This window comes from Euleptes europaea, chromosome 11 (genome assembly GCF_029931775.1).
Source record: "Euleptes europaea isolate rEulEur1 chromosome 11, rEulEur1.hap1, whole genome shotgun sequence".
Lineage (NCBI taxonomy): Eukaryota > Metazoa > Chordata > Lepidosauria > Squamata > Sphaerodactylidae > Euleptes > Euleptes europaea.
In genome coordinates, this window is record NC_079322.1 from 70,383,569 (window position 1) to 70,411,566 (window position 27,998).

Consider the following 27,998-nt stretch of genomic DNA (forward strand, 5'->3'; position numbering starts at 1 on the left):
TTTAAGAGATATTCTTTTAATTCCTCTTTACCCAACTCTTGAAATTCATCAATCCGTTTCTTTTCCTCTTTTTAAGAATTTGGAGTCTGTTTTGAATTGATTTGTTTTAATTTTTTTTTAAATCACAGAGAGGAGTAGTAGGAAGGAAGCTTCTGCAGAATTTCAGAATTTCATTCTGCAGATGGTAAGAGGCAGGCAAGGTCTTCCAAAACATTCCTGACCTCCTGCCAGAGTACTACTTTTTTAAAAAAAAAAACTTTTTAGAAGGCTGCATACAGCACTACCATCTGGTAGAAGAGGAAACTCTGAAGAGAAAGTTCTCTACAGAAACAGAAATAGAGAGTAAGAGGAATCAATGGCTAAATTAAAAAAAAAGTGTATTTTGGAAAAAGACACCCCCCTTCCTATAACAATGCTAGTTGGGAGTTTTCCTATTGGTGTCAATGTATCCTACTTCCAGGCGAATGTACTTAGGGTGTATGTGTCTTTAATACTAACCTTCAACTGGCATACTGGGACCCAAAACAGAGTAATGCCCTAACCTAAGTTGAGTTGTTCCAGCTGCACTGCTACCATATTTTTTGTAAAGGGGAGAAGAACAGAAAGAGTGAATGGGGAAAAACAGAAAAGGAGAAAAACCAAGAAAAATGGACAAGATGGCTCTTGTTGCTGATATAGCTTACAAGCAGGCATTCCTGGTTCTGGAATGTCTTCTTGAAATATTACCCTAGCAGTACGGGATTATGTTGGCTTCAGTGTGGCTGGAGCGATGCTTAAACAACCTAAGCATGTGGGTGGGGGCCATTTGGGTTCTCAGTAGGGTTGCTAATCTCCAGGTGGTAGCTGGAGTTCACCCACTATCACAACTGTTCTCCAGGCTGCAAAGATCAGTTCACCTGGAGAAAATGGCCACTTTGGAAGGTGGACTCTATGGCATTATACCCCACTGAAGTCCCTCCCCTCCCCAAGCCCTGCCCTCCTCAGGCGCCACTCCCAAAATCTCCAGGTGTTTCCCAACTTGGAGCTGGCAACCCTAGTTCTCAGCCATGAAGTCTGTATTACTCCAGGAGGGGCGTCTTCATTTCCATGGAAAGACAGATGACAGCAAGCCCTATCCATGTGGCTGGGCCAATTACAAAGCCACAGGGAAGTTTCTCACAGAAAACCTAAGGATAATTCTCTTTTTAAAATCCTCCCCGTATTCCAAGGACATCAGGTACATGGCCTCTTCACCCTTGTTTTATCTTCACAACAGCCCTAGAAGCAATAGACCAAAAGACATTCATAGAATCTTAGAGTTGGAAGGGTCCATGCAGGCCATCTAGACCAACCCCCTCCTCAATGCAGGATCAGCCTAAAGCATTAAATAAGCTCATAGATGAGCAAGAATTGGAGCCTGGGTCTCCCAGCCCTGATCAGAGTCTCTAACCATGATGCAACTCTTGACTCTGGAAAGGGCCCAGATATTGGATAATATTATAGAGCCAATCCCCTACCTGTCATAAAACTCCAAAGTCTGCTATACTTTCCAAATCTGATCACTTTGTCAAGGGTGGCTGCTAGGCTACCTCTCTGCCCTGCCTGCTGGACACAGGGAATTTTCAGCCCTTTGACTTCAGTAAGGCTGTTCTAGCTTGTATGTTCATATTGACGGTAGCGTCGCAACCACAGAGGCTGCATTTATTGAAATAAATAATTTATTTAAAACAGATCTGTGCTGCCTTTCCACCCAAATAGGGTCCCTGTGGTGGCAAACATCCAAATATTAAAACATTTAAAACATTAAAGTGGCATTTAAAATATTTATACAGTTCAATAAAAGCTTGTAAACATACAAACACAGTGCTAAGACTGAGAAGGCAATTTCTTAGGTTGCCACTTGCCTAGGCTCAGTTCACAGGGACACGCAAAGCAGGGTCTCCGAAGATGAGCGAAGTAGATGGTCCTTAAGTTGTAGAATAGAATCATAGAGTTGGAAGGGACCACCTTCTAGTCCAACCCCCTGCACAATGCAGGAAATTCACAACTACCTCCCCCCCACACACAGTGACCCCTACTCCATGCCCAGAAGATGGCCAAGATGCCCTCCCTCTCGTGATCTGCCTAAGATCATAGAATCAGCATTGCTGACAGATGGCCATCTAGCCTCTGCTTAAAAACCTCCAGGGAAGGAGAGCTCACCACCTCCCGAGGAAGCCTGTTCTACTGAGGAACCGCTCTAACTGTTAGAAAATTCTTCCTAATGGCAGACCGCCTCTGCTTCTCACTTGCCTTGAAGCCTCTTGCTGGAGATGCCATAAGTTGGTTGCAACTTGATAGCACTTACAAACATACTACTACTAAAAAAACAAACAAACAAATAGTAATGGTAAAGTAGCACAGCATGGAGCGGCCTGGGCTGCAGTGTTTCCTCTCTGCTGTGCCAGGGTTTCTTTATTTGCAGGGAGCTTTTTACACAAAGAAGAAAACAAAGATTCCCTATCAGCGCATCTTGCTCCGTTGTCAAATTGCACCATTTAAAAAGCCTTAACAGCTGACATAGCATGAAGGTCCAGAACTATAATGTTTTTTGCCATTATAGCAGTGCTAGAAAGTCTCCAATGCTCCAGAAGTCCTACTGCAAACAGGGAAGCCCTGATTCCAAAAACATCTGGTCACCTAGGTGAAGCCCTCCTACAGCAACTTAAGCTACCAATGTTAGGCTCGGGTTCAGGTGTCCCTGTTCGTCTCCTCCTGCAGTTTGGTTAGGAATAGGTAGTTTAACCCCCACCTTTCTGGTCCCTTCCCAGAAACAGAGTGAGTCAGAGAAGGCTTCAGATGGCTCCGACATTTGGTATTCTTTTTGGTATTCTACAGAGCCCAGAGAATGACTGAGTATTATTATTCTGGATCATATTTGTAAGACGTGTCATTCCTCTCAGCAGCTTTGGAACACCATGACTCATGGTTTAAGATACAAAGAGCTGTTAAAGTACTGAAAGCACCCTATTCTTCCTACTTTTCCTGAAACAGAAAAATAAAGAAAGTTTGGAAAAGTTGGGGGGAACATCTTTTCTTTTTAGTACTTTCTCTTTCAGAATGATGAGGGAAAGGCTTTTTAAAGCAGTCAATATTTACAGCCTGTTCACCATGCTACATCTCTTTCAGGCACAACATTCAAAGGCCACGGATGATAGCATTTTCTACTGTATATGATACCAACACTGAATACAATGAGATTTACTTCCAGGTAACGGTGCTGAATGTTGCAACCTTACAATGTTTCATGATGAGACAAAACTGAACATTTCTTTAATGCTACATAAGTTTGGCTAGCCACATTAATTGCCGCTTTTTAAACTATAAGGGATTTTTACTTTCGAAATTTTTTCTGTGAACATACCATTAATAATTTTCTGCATGATAATGCTGAGTCTCAGTCATCTAGCCATAAATTGTTAGCCTGACTTTCCTGAAGGCAACAAACATCATCCTCTTCTTGGCTGTTTTTGTCCACACAACAATCCTGTGAGGTAGGTAGGCTGAAAGGGAATGACTGGCCCCAGGTCACACACTGAGCTTTATAGCAGAGTGCGGTTTGAACCCAAGTTTCTGAAGTCCTAGGTCAACACCATTCTCAAGAGCCTAGCAGCCCATTCCTGAGCTGACAGGGCGAAAGTCCAAAGGAGGCAAGGAAGGGCCTGTCTGTGCCAGCATCTGGCCCCCCTGCACCGGTGCCTGTGCCACTTATGCTGCCCAGAGTGGCATGGATGCTGACGTTGGGGTGCACATGCCATCCTCTTGGCGCTGCTGTGGCAGCATGGCCCAGGGACGCTGACACTTCTGTGTACCATTATCCTGGGGGGCGTTCCTGTGGTGTTCCTGGTCTGGTCCAGGGGAGGAGCTGCCTTTAGGCAACCTCCTAAGCTCTTTCAGCCTGGAAATGCCCCCTTTGCCCTTACCTTGAGATATGCCATGCACGTGTGTGGTCAGGAGCGTCAGAACGCGTCTGCATTCATGATGAAGGGAGCTTAAAAGAAAAGGGGAGAGATTTTCCCCATCTGATTGATCTATCATTGGACTGGAATTTAATCTGGCCTCTGCCTTTTTAAAATGCATTTCTACCGACACTGAAATTACCTCCGACCACAACAAAAGCTAGAAGTTATATAAATACCTGGTGTCAGCAAGATAACCGAAGTGACAATCAGGGAGCAGATAACCAGAATAACAAGTAAGGCGATTGCGATTCCTTTCCAGTTTCTTTGCGGAGGGTTGCTTCCCACCAGCTCCTGGAAACAAAAAAGGAGACAGCATGTTAAGAGGAGGAGGAGGAGAGCCATCAGGAAATGTTCAGTTCATACAGTTGCACTTTCAACAGATGCAACTGTGATAGGTACCATCTGCAGCTGCAGTCTGACGACATAGGGATACGTTTATCTAATGTCCTAGGGCGCAACATCAGTACAAACCCTATTGCAATGAGCTGCGGGGTTTTATAGCGGTGGTAACAGTAGTAATGGTGGTTGAACTTGTCTCGGGCTACTTTCACACATGATGGATAATGAACTTTCAGTGCCAGTGTGATGTAATGGCCAACTTGGTGTAGTGGTGAACCGGATTGGTTTCCCCACTCCTACACATTAAACCAACTCTTCTTCTTCTTCTAAAGGTTAAGAATGGCAGACTCTAATCTGGAGAACCGGGTTCAATTCCCCATGCTTCCACATGCAGCCTGCTGGGTGACCTTGGACTAGTCACAGTTCTTTCAGAACGCTTTCAGCCTCACCTCTTTCAGCGGGGTATAAAAACCATCTCTTCTTCTTCTTCCTTCAGTGCACTTTAGCAAATGTTTGCAACTGGATTTTCCTGCATAAAGTCCCTTTGCAAACAATTGCTGGAGCACACTGAAAGTGCATTATTCAACATGAGTGAAAGCAGGACCGGAAAGACTCAAGAGGAGCTTTAGGCCCCTCTGTCTGCCACTGACTGAGCTGCTCTGATGCCAGGCAGACAGAGAAAATACAGGGAGCCTAAGGAATTTGGACAGGAGAAAGCAGACAGCCTGGGAAAGGAGGTCTGAAAGAGGGGGTGGTCTGTAGGGATGCGGGGAAGAAAAGGAGACCAGAAAGAAGAGAAATCTGGGCGAGAAAATGAGCAGTGAGGAGAGATGTTCATGACCAGAAATCGGTGAGCTGGGGAGGGCCGAAGCTCACATTTTGATTCAGAATAAGCAACTTCACATGCAGCTCATTGCTTGCCTTCCCTTAGCAGATAAAGGTAAGCACAGGGAATGATTCCCTGCAGCCATTCAGATTCTTTCCCCAAACATACATGAGCATACATGTACGTGCACGCTATGGAAACAGGGAGTTGTGGGGAAACAGGAGGATACAGTTGCATGTCTATTTTATTTATATAGACATACCTTTGTCATGCAAAATGGCCAGGCAGATGGTCTGTGCTAGGATGACGCCTAGGGTTGCCAGGTTTCCACTCACCTTCGGCAGGAGGTTTCTGTTAAGTTGTGTGAGTGTGCATGCACCAACGCAGCACTTCCAGTTGTAAACCAGAAGTGCCCCTCCGGGGAGGGCGAGGGAAGGTTCCTGGCTGGTGTGCAGGCCTGCAGCGGGCGGCCTGCTCGCCCCAGGGAGGGAGAGGAGAGGCTTCCCGGCTGGCGTGCGGGCCTGCGCGTGCACGATTGCCCGCCAACCCTCAGCTGGTTGGCGGGCAGAGGGGCACTTTACCGGGGGTTTGCCCGCCACCAGCAGACACCTGGCAACCCTAATGACACCAATTCTTGCCAGACTGTTTTAACAATGATGAGCACATGAAGCTGCCTTATTCTGAATTAGACCCTTGGTCCATCAAAGTCAGTATTGTCTACTCAGACCAGCAGCAGCTCTCCAGGGTCTCAGGCAGGGGTCTTTCACATCACCTACTTGCCTAGTCCCTTTAACTGGAGATGCCAGGGACTGAAATTGAGACCTTCTGCATGCCAACCAGATGCTCTGCCACTGAGCCATAGCCATGGCCCCTTCTGGTTGGAAGACAGGCACAGTCTGAGGACAGAAATACCTGTGTTTTCCTCCTGAAGCCCAGCTACCCCCAAAGGCAACAACCTGGAACAGCAAAGGCTCAAAGTGGTTCATACCAGAGCCCATAAGACCAACTACAATTCTTTGAAAGTGCTAAAAGAACCCTGAAATAACTGATAAAACAGCAGAGTAAGATAACAATCAAAAACACATGAAAATATCAGTAGGGTGCTTAAAACACAGCAAACCAGTTTCAACAATCGAATGACTACATAAAAAGCAATCTTAAACAGAGTTACAATGTAAGTCCACTGAAGTAGGTAAGCTTAAAAGGATGCAAAACTTCTTTGGATTGATCTGTTAAACAGCACCGCCAAGCTAAAAGCATATGCTCCCATGGGGAACTGCAACCCTGTCTAGAAACAGGTTGACTCCTTAATCCCTATTTAGTTCTCCCATTGATCAATATGCCTTCAATTTTGTCTTGCTTGCTTGAGCTTCAGCCAAGACAGAGTTTCTGTTGGTCAACGATCAGGTCACTCCCGGAGGAGCAGCGCCACTTAGCACTTTACAAGCTGGAGTCATATCAAGCAAGGATCGCACACTTGTTGGAAGGGAGTGAAATAATTTTGCTGCTGGGAGATTCGGAACAGACTTCTAACCTCAGCAGATCAACAGTGCAATCCTAAGCAGTTACATCATTCCAAAGCCACTGATCTCAATGGGGTGGAAGAGAATAACTCTGTTTAGGATTGCACTTTCCTCTATGTTTACAATACTTTGCAAATACACTTGAACACACAGTCATACGCGTGGTGTAGTGGTTAAGAGCAGTGGTTTGGAGCGGTGGAGTCTGATTTGGAGCACCAGGTTTGATTCCCCACTCCTCCACATGAGCGGCAGAGGTTAATCTGGTGAATTGGGTTTGTTTCCCCACTCCTACACACGAAGCCAGCTGGGTGACCCTGGGCTAGTCACAGCTCTTTTAGAGCTCTCTCAGCCTCACCTACCTCACAGGGTGTCTGTTCTGAGGAGGAGAAGGGAAGGTGATTGTAAGTCGGTTTGAGTCTTCCTTAAGTGGTAGAGAAAGTTAGCATATAAAAACCAATTCTTCTTCTTCTCCTCCTCTGACTGCACCTTTTCTAGTACCTCAGTTTCCTACTTACCAGCAAGTTTCTTCCCTGCACTAAATAATACATCAGATTACCTACAAGCAGTGTACTGAAGCATCTAGCTTGGGAAAAGACAACAAAGCCCTTCCTGAGGTATTGCTCAGGGTTGAGTCCATTCAAGCACAGACCAAAGGCCCTTTGCCCCAGGAGTTGGAGGTGCACTTATGAAGGAACATTTTTTGGTACCCTCAGAACTCCAGGTAACCGAAGGGTAATAATGTGATTACAGCAGCACTTGGAGAATGACTGGTCACTCTCCAGTGATCTTCTGTCCACTCCTGACCTAGAGAAACAGTTGGTTTATCGGTTCCATGCTATTATATGGGGTGATCATTGTAATGGAGGACCTCATTACTTATGCAGTCCCAACCATCTTTGCCTTTCAGAAGCCTATCTGGTTTCTCTTAGCTGGGTGAAAAAATGTATATTGGAAAAGTGATTAATTATCTGCTGCACAAAGTAAAGAGTAACCAAAGAAATCTGAAGAAGTGAGCTTTAGCTCGCAAAAGTTCATACCCTGCCAGAAATTGTGTTGGTCTTTAAGGTGCTACTGGACTCCTGCTCTTTTCTACTGCAAACAAATCTGTGAAGTAAAAGATCATAGAGTTGGAAGGGACCACCAGGGTCATCTAGCCCAACCCCCTGCACAATGCAGGAAATTCACAACTACCTCCCCGCCGCACCCCCAGTGACCCCTACTCCATGCCCAGAAGATGGCAAACAAAATCCTCCAGGATCCCTGCCCAATCTAGCCTGGAGGAAAATTGTTTCCTGACCCCAAAGTGGTGATTGGCATTACCCTGGGCATGTAAGAAAGGGCCACGAGAGCCAAACACTGACACAACCCTTCCTGCCCTCCCTCTCATGATCTGCCTAAGTGCAAAGAATCAACATTATTAACAGATGGCCATCTAGCCTCTGCTTAAAAACCTTCAAAGAAGGAGAGCTCATCACCTCCTGAGGAAGCCTGTTCCACTGAGGAACTGCTCTGTCAGAAAGTTCTTCCTATTGTTTAGCAGAAAACTATTCTGATCCCCAAGATACAAAATTACAAAGGGAGTAATGAACAATATTCATAAGTGATCTTTATGCAAAGAGGTCAACACATTTTGCCAGTCACAATTTCACCCTTTCCTTGTCCTTGAGAGGCAATGAGCAGTCACTATCTCCATCTTTCAACAAAGGGTACGGTTATTTAGTGATTTCCCCAATGTCGTGCCAACATTAGCAGAAGAGGGAAGAAAACAATCCAGGTCTTGTTATCTCAGTTCACAGCCAACCCATATCAAAAACAGCTCAGTAGGACAAGGAAAAGGAGGAGGAGGAGAACAAGCATGGTTGGCGGTATTACTGCTGTGGCACAGCGTCACAGTACTGTTGAAATAAATATATATATATATTTTAAAAATCCATGTCTGCTCTTGTTTTGCTTTTAAACGAGTGAAAGGTCTAAGGGAGAGAACGTCAGAAACTATTAGGTGCAGCAACTCCCACTAGCCAGGGACAAAAGCAACATCTAATAATAGCTCTTCTGTTGTTCTCCTTCCATTGTAGTCCCATCTGATGAGCCCCATTCGGCACTGCTGTCATGTGATCAAGAGAGGGCATGCTTAATCAACCATTTAGCCCAACTCTACTGACGGTTGCCTATTACGGAGAGAAAGAGAGTTCTAAAGCTGCCTTTCATAACATAACAAATTGAAGAGAAACGGGTCATCCGAATGCTCCCCAGGTATCTCTGGTTCTTTGATCGCTGCTAGGCAATATGGAGGTGACGGTGGGTCAATATATTCCTTTTTAAAAGCAACACACACACACACACACACACACATTACGGAATCAAAGCCATTTTCGTGCCTGAACAATGACATCCAAATAGCACTGGCACATACTCCCTCATAATAAAGTGGTTTGTGGGCGGGAGAAATTTGGTGTGGAGGCAGACTTCTTTAAGTGAAGGTTAGATGACGATGAGAACTGCACCCAGAGAAGCGTTTCCCAGTGAAATCCCAGGAAAACTATTGTAGAATTTCTTTCCTCATACAACAACAACAACCCAGCTCAAGTTACAGAATGACAGAAGAACAGGATCCAAATCTGGCTGCTGCTTCTTTTCCTAGCACATCCCTACTGTTCAGCGAGATAACTGATCTTATACCAAGTTACTGACAACCAAGAGAATTGAGTCCAAGGTGTAGGTGATGTTTATACACGGACACCGCATACCAATCTGTTGCAAGGTCAGGGCCTTTTATGCATGAATAGTTTCCGCTGGATATGCTGCTCTCGATGCACAGTATTTGAACTCGAATTCTCAAATCACAATGCACAGGGGCTTTTCCCCCTGAAGAAATTCCTGGAGTATTTGGGGTTAAATTTATGCATCACCAGGGAAAATGCAGAGCTTCAGAACTTCTTGCTAGCATTCTCGCTAGTCGCAAAAAACAAACAAAACCCTATTTGATCAGACTGAGGTCTGAAAACTGACCACACTCGCTGTGAAAATGACCAAATAAGCAGTTGCATAGGTCATTTGGGATCATTCCAGCATTCTCACTAGATGCAAAAAACAAAAACAAAAAAAAGTTCCATCAGGCTGAGGTCTGAAACTGACCACACTCGCTGTGAAACTGACCAAATAAGCAGCTTCATAGCATTCTAGCTTTGAGGGGAGTGGTTGGATGAGGTGAACGACAACTGGGAGGGAGTAGTGAGAATGGGTGTGGGGAGAAAACTCTGAATTGACAAGTATGCACAGGACCAGCTTTCGAGTTTCGATCGAGGCAGACATTAAACTTGAGGTAAAACAGCATCCACAAAATGCGGGGAAAATGTGAGGGGAGAACAAGGCAACTTCTAAACATCAGGAAATACATGCATAAAGGAAAATGGTGTGGGGAATAGCTGCCTTAATGGTTCTTCCCCACCATACCAGAGTCCTGATCTAAATGGATGTCCCACATGCCTGCCCAAGCCAGCTTGACATAGGGATTAAAATGTTGGGCTAGGATCCAGAAGACCTGGGTTCAAATCCCTAAAAACAGGTAAAGGTAAAGGTCCCCTGTGCAAGCACCGGGTCATTCCTGACCCATGGGGTGACGGCACATCCTGACGTTTACTAGGCAGACTTTTGTTTACGGGGTGGTTTGCCAGTGCCTTTCCCAGTCATCTTCCATTTACCCAGCAAGCTGGGTACTCATTTTACCGACCTCGGAAGGATGGAAGGCTGAGTCAACCTTGAGCCGGCTACCTGAAACCAACTTCCGTCAGGATCGAACTCAGGTCGTGAGCAGAGCTTGGACTGCCGTACTGCAGCCTACTCTGCCATAAAGGGTGACCTTGGGCTAGTCACACTGTCTCATTGTAACCTACCTCAAAGGGTTGTTGTAAGAGTATAATGGAGGAGGGGTGAAGGAAGCTCCTTGTAGTTAGTAAGTAAACAAATACATTAATAAATGCATTTTTAAAAAAAGCCTGGAAACTCATTCACGAAATGCTCACTGTCTCATCAGGCTTGGCCCAGAGAATTCACTTCAGTTACAAAACCTATCTGGATCTTTCATAATGGTTTAGATTGTAGGAGTATTAATAATTCATAGAATCATAGAACCAAATAATCATAGAGTTGGAAGGGGCCATATAGGCCATCTAGTCCAACCCCCTGCTCAATGCATGATCAGCCTACAGCAGACTTTTTGAGTCATGAAGCACTTTTCAGGAGAGAAACTCATCATGGAACAGTAATTTTCACCTTGCACCTATATACTAAACTGAATGACAATAGTATTTTTCTTTCCAATCTCTTCACGGAGCACCAGGAGATGTTTCGCGGAGCACCAAGTGCTCCTTGGAGCACAGTTTGGGAACCCCTGGGCTACAGCATCCCTGACAAGATCCCATAATATGTAACACCTAATTATATAATTAAAAAATGACCCTTGACAGATGTTCACTGAGGCTATTTTTAAGAAAAGCTTCCGTATAAATGAAATAATCATTTTTAAAATATATAATTTCCTAATTAGAAAGGCAGTTGACAGATGTTCACTGAGGCTATTTTTAAGAAAAGTAGCAGTATAAATGAAATAACCGTTTAAATATATATATATATAAATCCAGCAAACTGCTCTTGATTAGTAAAAATTACAGATCTCTAAGCTATGCTCAGCAACAGATTTCTTAAACAAAGTCTTAGGGGAAAAGATTAAACACAACGCTCTGCTAAGAAATAGTTGGTCGAGCTGCTTGAAGCTTCATTGCTCAAATAATTTTCCCATCTACCCTTTATGAATGCAGAAAAGATACACTATAAATTCCCTTTTATGTTCCATGGACCATTTGCTACGGGTTGAGGGTAACAACAAATTATAAAACCAACAGTGCATATATTTTTGGCCATGTGAAGCTGGTGTCTAATCACTTCTGTTTCCTGTATGAAGAGATTAGAAGGCCCAAAAAAGGTGCTTAAAATAATTCCCATGATTCAGGAATCCTTTACAAGATATACGGCTGCCAACTCAGTTTCATGATTACCCCTGATTACGTCGTTAAATCACGCCCTGGCCTGCTCTCTATCTTCATGAGAACTGTTGCGCCTCTCCTTCATTAAGATTCCTTGCTATAGGTTAAGTCCAGTAATAGTTTCATCCTGATATCATGTGCAAAAAAGCTGATTAAACATTAAAGAAGATGGGCTACAAAGACTGTACCATCACACACAGAAAGCACCTGGTGGACTTGTTTCTTAGAAGCCCCCCCCCCATTTCAAAACCTCATGGCATGTAGACAGCTTCTAACACTGCCTTCTTTTCCCCGGTTTGCAAACTTTCCATATTTATGGAGATTTTTAACATTTCAAGCAATTGACCCTTCCCTAATGCATCTTCTGAGGAGGAACAATCCCACGCAGGACTATACGATTATGCCTCAATTAATGTTTGAACCAGCTGTCAGAATGGGAGGACAAATTAAGAGATATATAGTGAATGTAAATGGAAAAGGTGGCAGGTAGAATTCATAATTTCTAAAGCTCATAATTTCTAAAGCTCCACTCAGTGCTTGAAAGGGCCTGACAATTCATATTTCATTTTATCCCCAGGACAGGGCCACGCAGTAGACTTCTTAAGGTCACCCCATGTACCTCATAGAAAAGGGGGCATAAACCTGAAAGTCCAGCATCCAGGCTGAACTCGCCATCCACTGCAACATGCCAGCCTTTAAAATAAAAGCTGCAAGTTAATAAATTTCTGCACCTCCGCTACACTAAGGTGAACAGGACAACTTGTGAGTAATTGGGTTCATGACTTTGAATAAAGTATTTATAGGTGGCCTGATTTAAAGGCATTCAATGCCAGTGCAAATATTCCCTTTGACTTTTATGGGCAATGTAGCAAGTTGAGATATTTTGCAAAGGTAGAATATCTAGAAACTGAAAATCCCAAGGCATGAGTTACCTAGAAATCTGTGAGATACATGCAGTGACAAAGGCACTTCTTTTGGCTGTGGAAGTTCATATAAATCTTATAATCCTCAGGTATTATGTATAAATAATTCATGCTGTGATTTTTTTTGGGGGGGACATATAATATAAAAATCCCCCAAAGCACTAGAGAAATGCATATTGTAATCTCAAGAGGCAGAAGGCAAAAAAAGAGAAACCCAATATTGTTATTCTTTCTGGTGCCCCCACATTTAAAACGCACATCAGTGCATTTATTAAAATGTCTATACCCATTCCATCCTCTCTCTCATAAAAGCAGGCCCGAGGTATCACACAGTAAAAAGTCAACACTTAAAACAGTGTTGCAATTAACAATTAAAATACCCACATTAAGTGAATATCAGTATCACACAGGGGGAAAAAACCACAGTTAAAACTCCTCGGACATCTGAGATGCTGTTCCAGAGAGACAAGCTACCCTCCGCTCCAAGCGGATTGTTCTCAGACCCACCCAGTTCCCGGCACACTCAGACTTGGCCGAAGACATTGTTATAATCTTGATGAAGACACTGTTCTAATCTGGATCATGCACTTAACCTGGACCAGAAACTAATGTTGTCAGTCCAAGTGCCTGGAAGACTCTGTTAGTGGGAGGGAACTTGTTGTAATATCGAACGCTGTTGTCACTCCGGGCTGTCATTCTATTATAACATCTCACTGGGAAATCGTTGTCACACTAGTTAATTATGTAGACACAGCAGTTCAAAATAGCTGCAACTCTTCTATGCCCTGACCTGGATGGCCCAGGCTAAACCAATCTTGTCAGATCCTGGAAGCTAAGGAGGGTTGGCTCTGGTTAGTACTTGGACGGGAGGCCAAGAGGAGGTCCAGGCTTGCTACGCAGAGTCAGGCAATGGCAAGCCACCTCTGTTCATGTCTTACCTTGAAAATCCTATGAGGTCTCTTAAATTGGTTGTGATTTGATGTCACACACATACAAATGATGCATGAACTATCTTAGCTCCACAACTTTTGTGGTCTAGGGTCTTTCAAAAACTGCATAGAAGAACATACCTGCTCTCTCCTCCACAGCATACATAGGTTTAACAAAATACAGAAAGATTATAGTCTTTTTCTCTGAATGCATCCTAAGAACTCATCTGCTGGAGAGGTGGGAGAAGAGGAATCTCCCCTTTACTTATTCAACCCAGTTATACTAAGCAAACAATGCAAGAAAGCAATCTTCAGATTCTAATCCTGAAAAAGCCACTTTGTTTTTAATAATGATGACACTGGAGTCCAATAGTGCCATCCTAAGAACACTTTCCTGCAATAAGCCCCATTGAATAGACCAGAGTTGAATTCTTAGCAGATCTGATCAGGATCATAGAATCAGAGAGTTGGAAGGGACCACCAGGGTCATCTAGTCCAACCCCCTGCACAATGCAGGAAATTCAAAACTACCTCCCAGCCACACCCCCAGTGACCCTTACTCCATGCCCAGAAGATGGCCAAGATGTCCTCCCTCTCATGATCTGCCTAAGGTCATAGAATCAGCATTGCTGACAGATGGCCATCTAGCCTCTGCTTAAAAACCTCCAGGGAAAGAGAGTTTACCACCTCCCAAGGAGAACTGCTCTCAAAACAAGCTGGATGAACAAAATGTCCACTCTTAACAAAGCATCAGCAGCAAATAGTGTTGTCAGCCTCCAGGAGGTAGCTGGAGATCTCCCACTATTACAACTGATCTCCAGGCAACACAGATCAGTTCACCTGGAGAAAATGGCCGCTTGGAAAGTGGACTCTGTGGCATTATACCCCATTAAGTCCCTTCCCTCCCCAAACCCCACCCTCCTCAGGCTCCACCCTCAAAATCTCCAGGTATTTCTCAACCCAGAGCTGGCAACCCTAGCAACAAAACACTCAGACAATGACTATCACTTGTTTTGTGTTAATAATAGCAAAGAAAGCAAAACTTTTATTTTTCACAAAATAATACAATTTGTTGCATCTTCTCCATTTTCTTGTCTGCTTTTTTGCACTGCTTCCATAAACCTTGAATTTCACATCTAAACGTTGCTAGCAGTTTTGAAACATGAGCGTCCGCAACGTCTTGTCCGTAAAGAAGCCCTTTTTCAAAAGTCAAATTTGAGACCTTAAAGCTTGTTTCCAAAAGAGCATTACCCTCTTGCAACGCATCCGTGCCCTTTCACTCAGCACTACCTTCTATCATACAGCCTAGCACCTTTATTGTAACATTATAATGCCTGATATCTGGATCCAGAATGGCACAGTTTCCTGAATGCAAAAAGGCTGAACTGGCATGGAATGGAAGCAGTCTGGAAACGTTCCAGCGCAGGAGTCTGTCAGCAAAACCATTAATGGCATGTTTATCGCCAACCTGCCAAAAATCTGCCACTCTTGACAACCGTGTTAAACACCTCTAGCCTAATTCAGATAAATCTCTCCATCTGCACCTTCCATTGCCCTTTAAATAATCTCCCAAATAAAGGGATCAAAAAGGGAAAAAAGCACAGCTATCGACTCAATAATTTATCACATTTTTAATGTTTGTAAAAATATGTGTGTCTCTTTTCTAGATATTATGCATGGCTGCTGTTGCTCAAATGAACATAAAATGGGGCTGTAAACCAGTGAGTTGGAATCTTGGAGTAAGTGTGCTGTTCACTGAGAGTGAACTAATCTCCAGAAACCAGCTGAGTTCTTGGGACTGTAACTCTGTGTACTACAGCAGGAGTCCCCAACCTTTTTGAGCCTGTAGGCACCTTTGGGATTCTGACATAGTATTACAAAATGGCTGGTGAAGGCAGAACCAACCCCAAAATGGCTACTGCAGGAGGCAGGGCCAACCACACATAGGAAACCCAAGTGCAGGGGAGACGAGGGAATGAGAAAGAAAAGAGGAAAAGAGGAGTAAGATAGAAAAAAAACAAGCTACAACTGAAACAATATTATTTTAATCTTCACAGCCAATCAGATTTGCAGTACCAATCAGAAGCCATGCTGGGCAAGAGCCCCACATAGCCCCACCCACTTCCTAAAAAACACTTGGTGGGTACCAGAAAAGGTGGTGGCGGGCAGCATGGTGCCCACTGGGACCACGTTAGGGACCGCTGTACTAGAGAGATGCAAAACCATTTAGACGGTTTGCAAACTGAAGTCTTTGTATCTACTTACCCTTCAGCCCCTCTTTTCTCCAAGCAGCAGCCTAAATAGTACTAACTACCCCAAACTCATCACAGTTCAGAACAGGGTCGGTTGCAGTTAGTACTCGGATGGGAGACCACTAAGACTGGGGTTGCTATGTAAAGGAAGTCAGTGGGATCACCATGAATTGCCTGAAACTTGATGGCACACAATTATCCTGATGATCGTGATGATTGTGATGGAGAGCCAGTGTGGTGTAGTGCTTAAGAGTGGTGGTTTGGTGCGGTGGACTCTGATCTGGAGAACTAGGTTTGATTCCCCACTCCTCCACATGAGCGGCGGACGCTCAATCTAGTGAACCAGTTTGGTTTCCCAACTCCTACACATGAAGCCTGCTGAGTGACTTTGGGCTAGTCACAGCTCTGTTAGAGCTCTCACAGCCCTACCTACCTCACAGGGTGTCTGCTGTGGGGAGGGGAAGGGAAGGTGATTGTAAGCTGCTTTGATTCTTCCTTAAGTGGTAGAGAAAGTCAACAAATAAAAACTAACTCTTCTTCTTCTGAGCTCAGAATACATAAACCCTTCTCCTTTCCCTACATTATCCTCACAACAACTCTGTAAAGGCTGAAAGAGAGCGGCTAGCCCCATGTCACCCAGCAAGTTTCATGGCCGAGTGGGGATCTGAATCCAGGTCTTCCAGATCCTTGTCCAACAACACAAACTGCTACAGCAAATGGTTAAGTTTCTACCATTCAAATACACTCGAGTCTCTGCAAGGTTGAAATTCACATGATACATTACTGCTTCACTGGGAGATCGAAACTCCAGAAATCCATTGGATTGCATGCATGAGGTGAATGCACAGAGAGATGCAGAGTTGTACCTGTCAGCTCTGCCATGCTCTGTCCATGGTATGGAGAGACTGGACAGAGAGAAGCATTTCTCCCTCTCTCATAATACCCTCTCTTCAGCAGGGTCATCTGCTGAAGCTGTAGTGTTGAGAGATTCAAAACAGATAAAAGGAAGTATTTCTTCATACAACGCATAGTTAAATGGTGGAACTCCCTGCCCCAGGATGTGGTGATGGCTGACAACCTGGAAGGCTTTAAGAGGGGAGTGGACAGACATGTTCGCAGAGGAGAGGGCTATCCATGGCTACTAGTAAAAATGGATACTAGTCATGATGCATACCTATTCTCTCCAGGACCAGAGGAGCATGCCTATTATATTAGGTGCCGTGGAACACAGGCAGGACAATGCTGCCGCAGTCGTCTTGTTTGTGGGCTTCCTAGAGGCACCTGGTTGGCCGCTGTGTGAACAGACTGCTGGACTTGATAGACCTTGGTCTGATCCAGCATGGCCTTTCTTATGTTCTTATGACAAGAGGCCTGCCTGGAGCTCTGCACAGACATTCCCCAAGCACACAGAGGGCAGGGATGAGGCTGGCTGGCACATTCCCACTCTTCTGCTTGTCCCTCCAGTCTATGGACAATCCAGCGTATGGGCAGACCTACACAGACAAGCCTAACCCAATCCACTCCAATATTTATTCAATACATTCAACATGTTATGGATTTCATCTTTTGTTGGAAAGGACCCAAGCACAGAAAGGCTTATAAACCAGGACATTCTCAGCATGTTCTCTCTACGACAATATAAAAACCTGTCCTCACCCTTCGTTTCCCAACTGGCCACTGGCAGGTGTTCATCCATGCTGTGCCAAGCGAAAACATGCTTTTGTGGCCTGTTCCTGTGTCACAGTTTAGCAGGATGAATCATTCCCACTTCTGAATCCAACCTTCTGTCTTAAGGAGGAGTCAACAGATGACACACTCAGGAATCCTATCTTGTGTTGCCCACTTGTTCATATGAACCTTGTACCAAGTCACAGTATTGGTTGATATGGCTCAGTATTATCTGTCCTAACAGCCTCTCCTCAAAGGAATACCAGGGTTGTGACACAGACCACCTCTCCACCTGTGTCCCAACATGACAGTTTCACTTATCTGAGCAGAACCTTCTGCAGATGCCACCTTGCAAGGAAGCAAAATCAACAACTGCCCATACATGCAGCTTCTCTGTAGTGCCCCTCCATCCCCATTGGGGTGGGGGTAAAGCTCAGTGGTAGAGCCTCTGTTTGGAATGCAGAAGGTCGCTGCTTCAATCCCCGGCATCTCCAGTTAAAGGGACTAGGCAAGTAAGTGATGTAAAAGACCTTGGAAAGCCGCTGTCTGAGTAGACAATACTGACTTTGATGGACTAAGGGTCTGATTCAGTATAAGGCAGTTTCATGTGTTCATGTGTTCAATGGCAAACCACCTCTGAACATCTCTTGCCTTGAAAACCCGACGGGGTCACCATAGTCAGCTCTGATTTGATGGTGTGTGCACACACACGCACACACACATACACAATTGCCCCTCCATGTCCTTAGGCTGAAGTTTCCCCAGCCCCTCTATAGCTGAGATCTTTTATCAGAAAGTATTTGGACTGCAACTTTTGCAGGCAAAGAGTGCAGTCTGCCATGCAGCTACAGCCCCCAAGCTTCCAAGTCCTTTGCTAGATCGGCCTTGCAATTCCATGAACAAGCACGATACACACTTGAGTTCCTTGTCAATTACTTCCATCCCAGTGTTACACACTCGGAATCCCTAACAGATTAAAATCCTCAATGAAAGCATTCACTGGAAGCGAGGGAAGGGAGGGTGGGAAATGATCCAAGCCTTTGATCACACTTTAATCAGCACGCTGAGCGCCTGCTGCAGGACTAGGGTGCTTAATGAATATTAAGGAGTAACTAATCCTCTTTAACAACAGTAGCAAGACAACTTTATTAGGCCTAACTAAAAAAGTCACAATGAAGTGAGCTAGCTTTTGAGTTTATCAAAACAGTTAATCAAGTTAGACATTCAACAACAAAAAATGTGTGTGTTCATGGAACAAAAGGAGAGAAACAGACAGTGGTGGGCTGGGCCTGATATTAGAAAGCCCAGCATGGAATTGAGATAGTACGCAGATGCATCGAATAGCTGCCAACCTCCAGGTGGGGCCTGGAGATCTTCCGGAATCACAGCTGATCTCCAGGCAACAGAGACCAGTTCTCTTGGAGACACTTTAGGCTGAACATGGTACAAAAACAATCTCAGATTGCTTGTGGTCTACAGGGGTAGAGAAGTATTGCTGTCCCCCCAGCAAAGTTGCCAGTCTCCAGGTGGGGCCTGGAGTTCTCCCAGAGAAACAACCGATCTCCAGCCATAGCGATCTGTTCTCCTGGAGAAAATAGTAGCATTGGAGGGCAGACTCTATGGTATACTATAGATTCCATGTGAAATCCCTCCCCCAACCCCCCTTCCATGGACACTGCCCCCAAATCTCTAGGAATTTCTCAGATCAGATTGTCAACCTTCCCAATGAAAAAAGAAAAGGCAGCCATTCATTATTGTTGGCTATTTTTGATGTTAAGATATTGTCGTAACAAAGCAAAAAGGACTGCCTACCATTTTAATCCCCCATAAAGGGATCTAAAATAAGCTCACTCCAAATACCATGCTCTTGTGCCCCTAGACTGCATATGTTTAATTGAGTCCAATTGGCATTGTACCTTAAGTCCCCCATGTGTGTTCAGGATTGCGGCTTTAAGCACAATCACCCCTAGAGATTTGGGGATGGAGCCTGGGAAAAGCACAGTTTGGGGGAGGGGAGGGGGTTCCGCAGGAATGTAATTTCCACAGAATCCACCCCCTGAAGCTGCCATTTCCTCCAGGGGCCCTGATCTCTGAAGTCTGAAGAAACGTCATAATTTCAGAAGTCCTTCAGGCCCTACCTGAGAGCCAGCTTGGTGTAGTGGTTAAGAGCGGTGGTTTGGAGTGGGGTACTCTGACCTGGAGAACCAGGTTTGATTCCCCTCTCTTCCACATGACCAGTGGAGGTTAATCTGGGGGACTGGATTTGTTTCCCCACTCCTACACACAAAGCCAGCTGGGTGACCTTGGGCTAGTCACAGTTCTATTAAGAACTCTCTCAGCCCCACCTACATCACAGGGTGTCTGTTGTGGGGAGGGGGAGGGAAGGTGATTGTAAGCAGGTTTGAGTCTTCCTTAAGTGGTAGAGAAAGTTGGCATATAAAAACCAACTCTTCTTCTTCTACCTGGAGGGTGGCAACCCTAAAACACCACCTCTGATAATAAGCCTGCATCTGAACAGTTAGCAGTTACAGTCACGGGTCAGGCAGTCCATGTAAGTTTACCAACTGAAGAAAAAGAGGAGCTGGTTTTTATACTCCAATTTTCTCTATCTTTTTAAGGAGACTCAAACCGGCTTAGTATTGCCTTCCTTCTTCTCTCCACATCAGACAGCTTGTGACTAGCCCAAGGTCACCCAGCAGGCTTCATGTGGAGGAGTGGGGAATCAAGCCCGGTTCTCCAGATTAGAGCTTGCTGCTCTTAACCACTACACCACACTGGCTCCATTCCAAGTAGGACTACAGGGAAGCAACTTAGAACAGAGCATTAAACTAAACTTCGGATTAGCATGCAACACAAGAGGAGACCACTGTAAGTAACATGATACTGAGGGAATTTATGTGGAAAATATAATCAACATGGCTGCGAACATGAAAGCCAGTTAAAAATTAAGCTTTGTACAGCTCATCTTTTCAGCAGAGAAAAAAAAAAAAGGAGATTTGTATAGAACCTCCGATTGCTGTAGCCGGTGCACATAAAAATTGGCTGCTTTCCTGTTATCGCTTCCCTTCCATAAACCTTTATCAATAGCTTAAGCATTTGCAACACATCTTATGTTCTCACAGGTGCAGAGTAGCTGCAGATGATGCAGCAAATGATACAGGGGTAAAAATAGAAATAATCATCGCTTGAGCTTTCCAAACAAAGATCATATTAAAACTCTTAATCCAGAAAATGAAACTGAAGGTCCTTAGCTATAACTAACAACTACGCCCTTATCTCCAGCATGCAGCAGCAGCAGTAGGGTGTATATCCTCCAGAACAAAACTTCCCAGCACCAGTGTAGAAGGAAATCATGATCCTTTGCTCTGGCTCTAAGGCTAAGCCCCGTGCTTGGTGGGAGGTCCCATAAAGGATGCTGCTGCTAAGGTATCCCAAAGAACGCAGCCATGTTGCTTTGGAAACAGCGTTGGCCAACTGACCACACAAATACTCTTCAATGTTGATCTTGTACTTTTAAGCTTCTACTACATCAGAACAACAACAACACAAGTTACTTTGGTCATCAACAGGTCGATATCCACGCTACTTGCCAAAACATATCAGGGAAAGTCATTTCAGGAGGGTAGCAGTAGAAGAGCTAGATTCGAGTCCAGTTAGCACCAGAGAGCCAGCATGGTATAGTGGTTAGGAGCGGTGGACTCTAATCTGGAGAACCGGGTTTGATTCCTCACTCCTCCACATGAGGAGTTGGTTCCCCCACTCCTCCACATGAAGCCGGCTGGGTGACCTTGGGCTAGTCACAGCTCTCTTAGAGCTGTCTCAGCCCCACCTACCTCACAGGGGGCACTTTCACACATGCTGAATAATGCACTTTCAATCCACTTTCAATGCACTTTAATGATCGTTTGCAGGTGGATTTTGCCATTTCACAGAGTAAAATCCAGCTGCAAAGTGCATTGAAAGTGCATGATTTGGCATGTGTGAAAGTGCCCTAAAAGTGTTTTAACCATTCCTCATAGGGCAGTTGCTCTAGCCCCCTGATCATTTTGGTCAATAATCGATTACCTCCATATTCAGAGATGGCCTGCTTCTGAGGGCCAAGCTAGATATGATGGGGAGGGATTTGTGCCTACCTGTTCTGTTTTGTGAAGTGGGAACTGGAGGCTCTGTTGTTGCTTTTGTAAAAAGAGCAGGTGGGTAAGGAGAGTGGAGCCCTGCTTCCTCCCCAGTCTCCCTTCACTGAACTCTGTTGATTTTAAGCATTTGTCTTCCAGCTTCCAGTATCAAAGCCAGGCTGCAAGATAAATGCTTCAAGCAAAGAAGTACCAGAAGGTAAAGAAGCGGAGGGGCAGGGATCTGCTCCCCTCACCAATTCGTTTTCTCTTCTTAGCCCCGCCCTCCACTTTAGCCAGGAAAAGGTGGGTTTGTGAATTATGAGCGCCATGTGCCTGGCATAAACAGAGGAGAGCTGTCATTTTCCTGGTGTGCCTGTGAGGTTGCCAGAGGAATCTGTCTCCATCCGAGGAGCCAGCATGGTATAGTGGTTAAGAGCAGTGGTTTGGAGTGGTGGACTCTGACCTGGAGTCACTTTAATGCACTTTAATGGTCGTTTGCAGGTGGATTTTGTCATTTCACACAGTAAAATCCAGCTGTAAAGGGCATTGAAAGTGGATTAATGTGTATTATTTGGCATATGTGAAAGTGCCCAGGGTGTCTGTTGTGAGGAGGGGAAGGGAAGATAAATGCATGGGTCTCTGTCTTAGAAGTTTTGTTTCAGGATGGCTCGTTTTCCAGAGCTTTCCCTTCGTTTTGTTTCTAAATAAATTGTTTTCAGAATGATCCAAAAACAGAAATAAAGAGAGCGGGAAGCGTCAGAGCCGCAGCCCGCAGTAGATAATGCTTATTGCAGGGCAATATGAAAATCATATGCTTAGTGGGTGTCAGTGCTATTTCTGGGGGCTTCAGAAGTGCCTGTCAAAGTCAAGGTAAGAATATTAATCTGCATGAGAAGAAAGCAAAATGCTATTTTTGTCTATTTATTTGCCATGATCATTACTCCCGTTGGCAGGTGGATATATTAAGTGTCGAAAAGACCTGTCAGGGCTTGTGCATCCATTTGCCCTGATCTCACAAGGGGGAGTCATATGGGGATGCTAAGCACATGCAGCCAATTACAGATGCATAGCTGGGGTGGGTGGGTTGGTGGTGACAAATGATTATTTCCCCCCAGAACTGATGATAGTATTATAAGGGGCCTCAATACCTATGGTCTTCTCGTTCCAGTGTGCCAGTTACTAGGTCACAGCCGGCAGCCCCCAGGAGGCTTATGGGGGAGGAGATGGGTGTGCCAGGGACACATGGACATGCTGACCTCACTTCAATCAAAACAACATCTGGGGGAGAGCTGTAGGTAGGGTTGCCAGGTCCCTCTTTGCCACTGGTGGGAGGTTTTTGGGATGGATCCTGAGGAGGGCAGGGTTAGGGGAGGGACTTCAATGTCAGAGTCCAATTGCCAAAGTGGCCATTTTCCTCTGGTGAACTGATCTCTATTGGCTGGAGATTGGCAGTTGGACTCTATGGCATTGAAGTCCCTCCCCTCCCCAAACCCCACCCTCCTCAGGCTCCATCCCAAAAACCTCCCGCCAGTGGCGAAGAGGGACCTAGCAACCCTCCCCGTCAGGCTGTTGGAGTGCCAGCGGACAATGCCCTCTGGGAGTCAGAAATCTCCCACCCCTACCAGGCACAGGGCAACCCTACAACTCACCTAGGAAAAATATTTACTAGCCCACTGGCTGACACGTACTCTTGGTTAGTCATTTGGGTCAGAATGAGCTGGAAAGCAAAGACCCAATTATCTTCTTATTTAGAAAAAAAAAATCTTCCTGGTCATCTAGAGGTAATTCCTACCTGCCAAAGGAGACTAAGAAGTGTCTTCCTTTAAATCTGTCCTATTGAAAGACCCCTTTCTATATCTAGATGGATGAGAGGGAATTTTAGAAAACAAAAAGTAGGAGAACACTTAATCATGGGTTCTGAAGACTTTCTTCTTTACTCAGTCACCAGACATGGCTGAAAAGGTTAATGTAGCAGCACATTTCTAAAAAAAAAAAAACAATTAAAGGAAATATTGTCTGTGGGGGGAAACTTCAAACTTAATTTAAGGGGGGGGGGAGGAACAAAAGAATTTAATTGAAAATTACCCTGAGATTGTAATGCTCACTGGTGCATGCACACGCAGGAAACATTAGTGGCAACGTGCATTCCACATTTCACATTCCTTGATAACAAAGAATTATATTATAAAGGGAAGGGTGATGTTGAGTCATAACTCATTCTCTCTCTCGGTCTCTCTCTCACACACGCACACACAAACAAAGGCTTGCAAGAATAAATTTCTCCATGACAGTAGTTATACCTTCAAGGGAGAAAGTACAGAGGTGTGTTTTCTTGAGAAGACAGCACACAGGGTTGCCAACTTCCAGGAAGGACCTGGAGATCTCCTAGAATTACAATTTATCTCCAGACTACAGAGATCAGCTCCCCTGGAGAAAATGGCTGCTTTGGAGGGTGGACTCTATGGCACTTTACCCTGCAGAGGTCCCTCCCCTTCACAAGCCCTGGTCTTCCCCAGGCTCCACCCCCAAGTCTCCAAGAATTTCCCAATCTGGAGTTGGCACCCCTAGCTGCGCATCAGGTTTACATCCATCACGAATCTTCCAGGGCTCACTAAGGATTCAACTGCCATTTCCAGTAGAGAATGCACATTCCAATTGTCCAGCAGTTTGTGATATTTGGGAGACATAAAATAGACAGAACTTTCAGCGAAAAATGGCAAGATTTACGCAGCGGGGAACAGCAGCAAAGATAACCTAATCGATGCTGCAAGAACAACCAAAATATATTGCTGGGATCCTTGGATTTCTCACAGGCAGAGAGGTCAAAGAAGCAATTAGCCCTCTTGCTAATACATTTGCTCAGTATTATTTTCCTCGAGTAAATAAGCCAGAACAGCACATTCAATTTCTCTCTCTTACATGGTACAACCAATCTGCACAGAGGACAAATTCTGCCGTTCTCTTCCATCTCTCTAACAGCACAAGCCACAACCCAGCTAAGTGGAAATATTAGGCTGAACAAACTTAATCCCATCAATTTCAAATGGGATTAAATCATTTTAAATCCTAGTACTTTATATGAAGGTGGTTTCTGAACTGGAGATTTAGCCTTGGCAAATTTTAAAGGCCAAAAGCAAGCAAACTATACATTTTAAGCTCAGAACGGGTCAACAGCAATATCTCGCAGTTGTATTTTTAAAAATGGATTCCTTCGATCTCACCTAAACTAGAAAATATTTTAACACAAAGCTGCCCTATAGAGCAATGGATTTGCCCCTTTCTGTCAGATGGCAAAAAATTATAAATACCTTCGAACCTGAGTGTTCTATGTGGGATTGCTCTCAGGAGCAAAACTAATCTATTTATTAATTTAAATAATTTATATCACACTTTTCCAATATATTTGTTCAAAGTGGCTAAAATGGTGTTACCAGTAATGCTAAAATCAGCAACAGCTAAAAGGGAAAAAAATTACAGAGAAGGGGGTCCCACAGGCCACAACTGAAAAGCATTTCTACCTGGGTGCCACTAAAGGAAAACCAAGGTTGCATTTGATCACATTTTCTTAACACAACATGCATCCAAAAACAAAACACATATGAAGCTGATTTAATCCATCAAGACCAGTGTGGTATAGTGGTTAAGAGCAGTAATTTGGAGTGATGACCTCTAATCTGGAGAACTGGGTTTGACTTCCCACTCCTCCACATGAGCGACAGATGCTAATCTGGTGAACCAGGTTGGTTTCCCCACTCCTACACATAAGGCCAGCTGGGTGGCCTTGGGCTAGTCATAGCTATCTTAGAGCTCTCTTAGCGCTACCTACCTCAAAGGGTGTCTATTGTGGGGAAGGGAAGGTGATTGTAAGCCGGTTTGATTCTCCCTTAAGTGGTAGAGAAAGTCAGCGTATAAAAACCAATGCTCCTTTTTCTTCTTACTGTCTACTTGGACTACCAGCTGCTCTCCAGGGTCTCAAGCGGAGGCCTTCCACATCACCTTTCAAAAGGATCCACTGCTTGATCCTTTTAACTGGAGTTGCTGGGGACTGAATCTGGGACCTTCTGCATGCAAAACAAGGGCTTTTCCACTTAGCAACAGTCCCTTCTTAAAAATAATTCCTCCAGTGGACAAGCATGGGTATGTATACCATTGGAAGGGCCCTGTTGGATCCAAGCCAGCATGTTTGCACCAGGCAAACTGCGAAAGGAGGTTCCAGATGGAAATCTTTCCCCTAGACTACTATGTGTTTACTTGGCTCAAAGGTAGCAAACAACACAGGCAGCGTTTCCTGACATGCCATTTTTTCTGAAATTTGAGAAGCAGTTACCTTATATTACCATTATGTTCATTTTCCTAGAGAACAAAAGGTAAACCTGATGTGTCTGAGCTGGATAGCACATCACAAATGACTACTCGTTAACGGTTTCATCTGGGCCAATCTATCTTTCAGTCTGACATGGATAGCATTTTTTGATGGACTGGTTGTATGTCCCCTCTACCTGCGATAAATACTGCCTGCCTAAATCACTGTCTTCTTTTTCTCGGAGCTGTAGCTGTGCCGTATTTCAGCCAGACCTGTAATCAAGAATGGCTGACTGTCAAATTCTCTCTTTTCAAATGGATGTTGTGGTAGTTGGTTTTTTGTGTGCGATCTGGGAGGCGGCAGTGTTGAATTGGGGGTTTGCCCTAGAAATGACTGGTTTCTAACACTGTCTTTGAAAACTAATCTGGAAGTTTAGCTGGTGGAGCATCCCACCTCCTGAGAGGGCAAAGAGAAACCCATTTTGTGCATTCAAAGTGTAGAAGAAAACATATTAATGCGGAAGGGGCAGTGGGATTGCAGCTGACCTGTGTGTGTTTATTGTAAAGTCTGACAGAACGGTACACGTACAAGTATGGCTGCCAGCTTGGAAGGCTGTAAGAGGGGAGTTGGACATGTTCACGGAGGATAGAAGAGTTGGTCTTTATATGCTGACTTTCTCTACCACTTAAGGAAGAATCAAACCAGTTTATAATCACCTTCCCTTCCCCTCGGTACAACAGATACACTGTGAGCTACTGAATCAGACCCTTGGTCCATCAAAGACAGTATTGTCTACTCAGACCGGCCGTGGCTCTCCAGGGTCTCAGGCAGGGGTCTTTCACATCACCTACTTGCCTCGTCCCTTTAACTGGAGATGCCGAGGATTGAACCTGGGACCTTCTGTGGTAGATGCTCTATCACTGAGCTACGGCCCCTCTCCAGCGTAGGAAGTAAATATGAACTGGAAGAGAGAGTTCAAAGACTTATTCCTACTTTAGCTATGTATGTGCTAGATATTTTCTTTTGGAGTCAGCTTTAATTAGATGGACAGCAATACAAGGCTTTTCTTCTTAATTACTTTCTTTCCATAGTGAAGATTTTAGGCAACCCATCCCCACTACAGTGTATCTCCCTCTTTTTTTAATGTGTGCTTTTCAAAGTTATTTAAAATAAGTTTCATTATTTAGATTGGAATTTTCAATGGCTTCCTCATGGGAGTAGAAACAAACAACATTCTGGTAATAATTCAGATTGAACTTGCTATTTCTAATTTCGAAAACAGTAACTGGCCTCTCTTGTAAGAAATAAACACCAGTTGGCATTTCTCCCTTGAGGTCCAATAACAAAATTCTGTGAATGCTGAAGAAAAAGAAGAAGAGTTAATTTTTATATGCCAACTTTCTCTACCACTTAAGAATCAAACCAGCTTACAATCACCTTCCCTTACCCTCCCCACAACAGACACCCTGTGAGGTAGGTGGGGCTGAGAGAGCTGCCAAAATATCAATAACTTGCAAAGTGGCTCCCTGAGAAGAGCTCCTACTTGTGGTCAACACCATGCTTTTCTGCTAGCACCTGAGGAATTTTAAGAGGGGGAGGTGAGCAGCACCCAAAAAATGGCTGCCACAAGAGGCAGAGCCAAATGGCAAAGAGAGCTCTGCCCAGAGAGCTCCGGACAGAACACCCTCATTCTATTTTATTATTACACTTCTAAATTTACTTTTCAAAGTAACTTACTGGAAGAGAAGTAAACTGCATAAATGAGAAAAAGAAGAAAAAGAAAAGGAAAAAAGGAGGAGGAGGAAGAAGAAGAAGAGTTGGTTTTTATATGCCGACTTTCTCTCCCACTTAAGGAAGAATCAAACCGGCCTACAATCACCTTCCCTTCCCCTCCCCACAACAGACACCCTGTGAGGTACGTGGGGCTGAGAGAGCTCTAGGAGAGCTGTGACCAGCCCAAGGTCACCCAACTGCTTCATGTGGAGGAGTGGGGAAACAAATCCAGTTCGCCAGATTAGCCTCTGCCGCTCATGTGGAGGAGTGAGGAATCAAACCTGGTTTTCCAGATCAGAGTCCACCGCTCCAAACCACTGCTCTT

At 44.6% G+C, this 27,998-nt stretch overlaps 1 protein-coding gene across 1 annotated transcript in view; it reads right to left on the reverse strand.

Moving 5' to 3' along the window:
* DPP6 (dipeptidyl peptidase like 6) overlaps positions 1-27,998 on the reverse strand; it is a 442,706-nt gene that overhangs the window by 199,371 nt on the left and 215,337 nt on the right. Inside the window, exon 2 of the mRNA XM_056856977.1 lies at positions 4,157-4,271. Within this exon, the coding sequence (XP_056712955.1) occupies positions 4,157-4,271 (115 nt within the window). The remainder of the gene's footprint in view (positions 1-4,156; positions 4,272-27,998) is intronic.